A 5,628-nucleotide genomic window follows, 5' to 3' on the forward strand; every position below is an offset into this window, starting at 1 on the left:
TTGGTGACATGTTGGTTTTAGGGGAAATCACAGGTGTTCACTTGACCTCCTACAAGATGGAAGTCGATACAAGATCTGGTGCTACCCAACAGACCGATTCTGTCATTTTAAGAAAGAAACCTCGCCTGAGGATTCATGGGGGGAATTTGACAGGGCTGATAAGCTTAGGCAAACGACTAAAGACTATAAAAAGAGAAACTTTCAAGAATAAGTATGGAAACCTGTTGGGCCTAATGGAAGTGGAGGTACAGTTGCCTGCTATCACAGCCCTAGCGCAGTATTATGACTCCCCGCTAAGATGCTTCACCTTTCAAGACTTCCAACTAGCGCCGACTATAGAAGAGTTTGAGCATATCCTTGGTTTATCGCTGGAGGGTACCATGCCGTATCAGCATTTGGAGCATCATACCTCTATCTCCACTATTGCTGCCATAATGAAATTACAGCCCAAGGAGCTCGAAGATAGGTTGGTAATGAGACATCAAGTGCGTGGGCTGACACAGGGGTATCTGGAACAGTACCTGCAGCATCTGGCTGATAAGGAAGAGTGGGAGACTTTTATGGATGTGCTAGCTCTCACCGTGTACGGCATTGTTTTATTCCCCAAAATAGAAGACTTTGTGGATTATACAGCAATAGATGTCTTCGTGGCGAGAAAGACGAGATCGGAGAATCCTGTGACGGCAGTCCTTGCTGACGTTTATGGCACCATGAGTTTCTGTCACGAAAGGAAGGGAAAGAAAATCCTTTGTTGTGTGCCGGCACTGTATGCTTGGATGACTGCACGCGTGTTTAAAGGCGTAGTCAATGTCAAGTGCCCTTCGGAAGATCTGTCACGTCAGGGGCTTACGGACAAAGGAGGAAATGAGTGGGCCCATTTCTTTGCTAGCTTGAATGGAGGAAAAATAAATTGGCGTCTTCCTTGGCTTGGAATTAAACAGCCTATCCAACATTGTGGCCGCTTTCCCAATGTACCTCTCATAGGGGCCCGATATTGCATCAATTACAACCCTCTTTTGGTTCAAAGACAATTCGGGCATCCCATGAAAGGGGGACCTTCGCCGGACTATCTCACGGCATTTTTCATCTACTATGAGGATGGGCATTGCACTGAAATGTTGAGGAAAGTTAGAAGCGCTTGGGAAAGTATTGTGCGAGCTGAAAAAGATCTAAGGGTAGGGGTGGCAGACGACAAGGTTAATTATCAATCATGGATCCTAAAAAGGGTAAAGGAAATCAAACTGCCTTTCAAGCCAATCAGTGATCAGCCATCTAACGAAGGGCGATCCCAAGACCTAGAGAGCGAAGAGGTGAAGCAGTTGAAGGTGGAGATGAAAAAACTGAGAGAGAGGAATGCTAGGTTGGAAAAAGAATTGCAAATCGCGCGCAATGATTTTGTTGATATGAGGAATGCTAAAGAGGAAGGATCACAGGCCTATGAAGAAATTGTTAGAAGCCAGAAGGCCGAGAGAGATTATACATTCCGAGTGAAGCAAGACCTTGCGGCCGCAAGCAAAGAGCTAGATGAGAGTGAAAGAGAAGAACGTGGCGTTGGAAGAGGGAAAACAATGGAAACACCTCTACGAAGAGGCCAAAAGAGATAAGCGGGAAGCCTTGAAAAGACTAAGGGAAGCGCAGATTCAGGTGGAAAAAACGGGGCATCAGATGAAAGAAATGGCCACGTCGTTTGAGGCGGATATGAACCAAGAGCGTTGGAAGCTAGCAGAAGCAGAAAAAGGGCATCGAGCCATGATAAAACAAATGGAGGATTATATCGAGGCGCAAGAGGAGCGATGGAGGTCGATGGAGTTTGAAGAGAGACATCAGGCCTTGATGAAGCGAATGGAAGATCACATCGCAGAGCAAGAAGTGGCTGTGAGACATTGGAAGGAAAGTTTCTCCCAATTGGCAGCTTTGGCAAATGAAGCAATTGAAAACATCCCCAAGATGGTGTTGGACGCCGAAGCAAGTACTCACTTTTATAGCCCGCCGGAAGAGATAAAACATTTTATTAATCATTGTAAATGGTTGGTGGGCGAGATGAAATCCTTTATCGCTCGATCTCGAGAATGATGTATTTTGAAATCCTTGTATTTTGTTTCTGTAGGCGATGTATTGAACTGAGTACTTTTAATGAAAGATATGGAATGTTTGTTTGGTACCAACTTGTGTTGATTTCCATCGGTAATGTTGTCGCGACCCAGTGATTTCCACCTATTACCAACATGCATCATGTTTTCTTTATTTCGTTCTCATCTAATTTAAAATTAATCAAAATAATAAAACAGTACAAGTGAGGAAAACAACGGCCAATTTTCCACGACATCCCTACAGGACTCGAGCCAATTCAAGAATCATGGAAAGCTGGGAGGAGTCTCAAGAATCCATCAAGGCTGATATCGGTCAGCTGAAAGACCAGATCGTCCAAATCCTTGCTGCTCTAGAATCGCTGAAGATTGCGGGAGAGTCATCGTCAGCGCGGATCGAGGGGAACGCCCCCCCTTATCCCCCAATGTTTAATACCTTGAGCCCATCGATTCCGTTCCCGATGTATGGCTTGCCCCCGGGGTATACGCCCCCCATGGGAGATTACTCGGAAGCGGAACATACGTCCTTCTCTTTTCCCACAACCATCAATGTGCCGCCCATCGGTACTCAGGGTCCTGTCTCAGTTTCGGCACCCATGACAGGTGTAGCTATGAATGAGACGACCGCAGTTGAAGGAACGCGGGTGACCGTAGTCGCTAAGGAGGGCTCTTCAGCCGAGGCTGCGCCACACACCACGGTGATTGGGGGGATCGGTAGTTTCATCGGAGCTAAGAATAAGCTGGAAATTCTGGAAGAAAGGTTGAGAGCCATAGAAGGAGTCGAAAGCTATGGATTCGGTGATGTCGCGAGATTAAGCTTGGTCCCCGGGATAAAAATACCACACAAATTTAAGGCGCCGGAGTTTGAGAAGTACAAGGGTAATACATGCCCTAAAAGCCATTTGACGATGTACTGCAGAAAGATGGCCGCGTATGCCTATGATGACAAATTGCTTATCCATTTCTTCCAAGATAGTTTGGCTGGGGTAGCATTGAACTGGTATACCCACTTAGAGCCGTCTCGCATACGTTGTTGGGTGGACCTAGCTGACGCCTTCGTGAAGCAGTATAAGTACAATATGCATGTCGCACCCGACAGGTTGCAACTGCAAAACATGGCAAAGAAAGATAATGAAACTTTCAAGGAATATGCTCAACGATGGAGAGAGCTAGCGGCGCAGGTTGAGCCGCCTCTGTACGACAAAGAAATGGTAGCAATGTTCGTGAACACGCTCCAACCACCGTTTTATGAACACATGGTCGGGAACGTGTCCTCCAATTTCGCCGATATCGTCATAATAGGCGAAAGAATAGAGATTGGGTTGAAGAATGGGAAGATTGCCGGTGGCCCGTCTGCGGTAGCAAACTCTAAAAAGCCCAGCTTCAATCCAGGAATCTCCGAAAGAGAAAGAAGGAGATGTGCATGCGACATCGGCAATGCCTGCATGGAGAGGTCAAGCTCCTATTCACAATTATAGACCACACCTGGGCCAACCTCCATATGCAGCCAATGCAGCTTTTGCTCATCCAATTAGACCTCAACAACAACAAGGATTTTATCAAGCGCAACCAATCACAAACAACGCCTGGAGGACTGGGACAGGCGCGAATCCAAATCCAAATGCGGGTCAAGGCACTTACCCGAGAAAAACCCAAGAAAGAAACTTTGTTCACTTCACCCCCATCCCTACGACTTACACTGAATTATTACCCCACCTCGTCAAAAGGGGTCTGGTTGCTATATGTCCGATGATGCCTATGCAACCTCCGTACCCTAGGGGTTATGATGCCGATGCCAAGTGTAGTTATCATGGGGGAGGAGTGGGTCACTCAACTGAGAGATGTATGGCCTTCAAACATAAAGTACAGGCCCTAATCGATGCTGGGTGGCTGAAATTTCAAGAAGATAAACCTAGCATTGATGATAATCCGTTATCCGGACATGGGAGTGCCTCACAAATGCCATTGAGGTTAAAAGCATGAACTGATAAGGGATGCAAGTAAAATCCGAAGTTCCAGAAGGTTTATTTTCAAGGAATTATTGAAGTTGGGATTTTTAAACGGTGATTATGATTTGGGAAGAGCATGTGGACTCCATCCATGCGCTGACACTCTATCGATGAATGTGTTGAATTCGAAGAGTTTCTGCAAGATCTGCTTGATAGGAATTTGATGCAAGTGTGCTACGAGGATAAGGATGAAGAGGTGTTTGCACAAACCGGTGTGGAGTCTGATGTAACCCTGCCAGAGCCGTTGGTAATTCGTTTCACTCGGACCACCCCTGCACCAGTTATTCAAGGAAGATCGTCCGTCGTCATCCATACACCAGTTCCTTTTCCTTACAAGAGCGAGAAAGCTGTTCCTTGGAGGTATGGAACACACGCGGTCGATGAAGGACAATGTGTTGAAAGTCAATTCCTCGGCCAGGATCCAGTTATTGAAAATATATCAGGCATCGGCGGAATGACAAGGAGTGGTCGAATCTTCACGCCACCAAACCTGATGAGAGAAGGAACTAGCAATAATGAAGCACCGGTGGCCGCGAAAGCTAAGGAGCTCTTAAAGGGGAAACGGGTGCAGGCAGAAGAGACCCCCGACAAGGAGGACGAGAAAGAAATATCCGACGAAGAGGCTTGTGAGTTTTTGAAATTCATACAACAAAGTGAATATAAAGTGGTGGAACAATTGAATCGTATGCCAGCCCGGATCTCTCTGTTAGAATTGCTCATGCACTCAACCTCCCATAGAAAACTGCTGATGAAGATACTGAGCGAGGCCCATGTAGAACAAGGTATTTCCCTGAACAAATTCGAGGGCATTGTTAGCAACATCACTGCTAATAATTACCTCACCTTCACCGATGAGGAAATGCCTGCTGAGGGGAGAGGGCATAACAAGGCTCTCCATGTCTCCGTGAAATGCTTGGACCACGTCGTAGCACGCGTGTTGGTGGACAACGGATCCTCCCTGAATGTCATGCCCAAAACGACATTAGAGAGGCTACCTTGTGACGGAATGCATATGAAGCCAAGTTCTATGATTGTGAGAGCGTTTGACGGTAGCAAGAGGGAAGTCATGGGCGAAATAGAGTTGCCGGTCCAGGTTGGCCCATGTGTCTTTCAAATAACCTTCCAGGTCATGGATATCCTCCCAGCCTATAGTTGTCTATTGGGTCGCCCATGGATCCATTCTGCGGGAGTTGTGCCTTCCACACTGCACCAAAAACTGAAATATGTCACAGGAGATAAGCTTGTGATAGTTTCTGGAGAGGAGGATCTCCTTGTTAGTGGGCCATCCTCCGCCCGCTATATAGAAGCAGCCGAGGAAGCTCTCAAGATAGCTTTCCAATCATTGGAGATCGTGGGAAACACCTATGTGGAACCATTTCCAGTAAACCCATATCTGTCATGCGCCTCCATCATGGCGGCCAAGGTTATGCTGAAAGAAGGCTATAAGTACGGGAACGGTTTAGGCAAGTACGGGCAGGGGCGGACATTCCTATTGGAGGTGGTCGAGAACAAAAACAGGTACGGCCTGGGGT

The 5,628-nt window shown here is 46.8% G+C and overlaps 1 protein-coding gene across 1 annotated transcript; it reads left to right on the top strand.

Moving 5' to 3' along the window:
• Nucleotides 1-2,356: 2,356 nt before the first annotated feature.
• Nucleotides 2,357-4,070, top strand: LOC148198890 (uncharacterized). The gene is made up of 2 exons (XM_088111735.1): nucleotides 2,357-3,506; nucleotides 3,595-4,070. Exons 1-2 carry the CDS (start codon nucleotides 2,357-2,359, stop codon nucleotides 4,068-4,070), a joined length of 1,626 nt encoding a protein of 541 aa, XP_087967861.1.
• Nucleotides 4,071-5,628: the final 1,558 nt, after the last annotated feature.

This window comes from Vigna umbellata, chromosome 4, assembly GCF_029865625.1.
Source record: "Vigna umbellata cultivar VRB3 chromosome 4, Vumbellata_1.0, whole genome shotgun sequence".
Lineage (NCBI taxonomy): Eukaryota > Viridiplantae > Streptophyta > Magnoliopsida > Fabales > Fabaceae > Vigna > Vigna umbellata.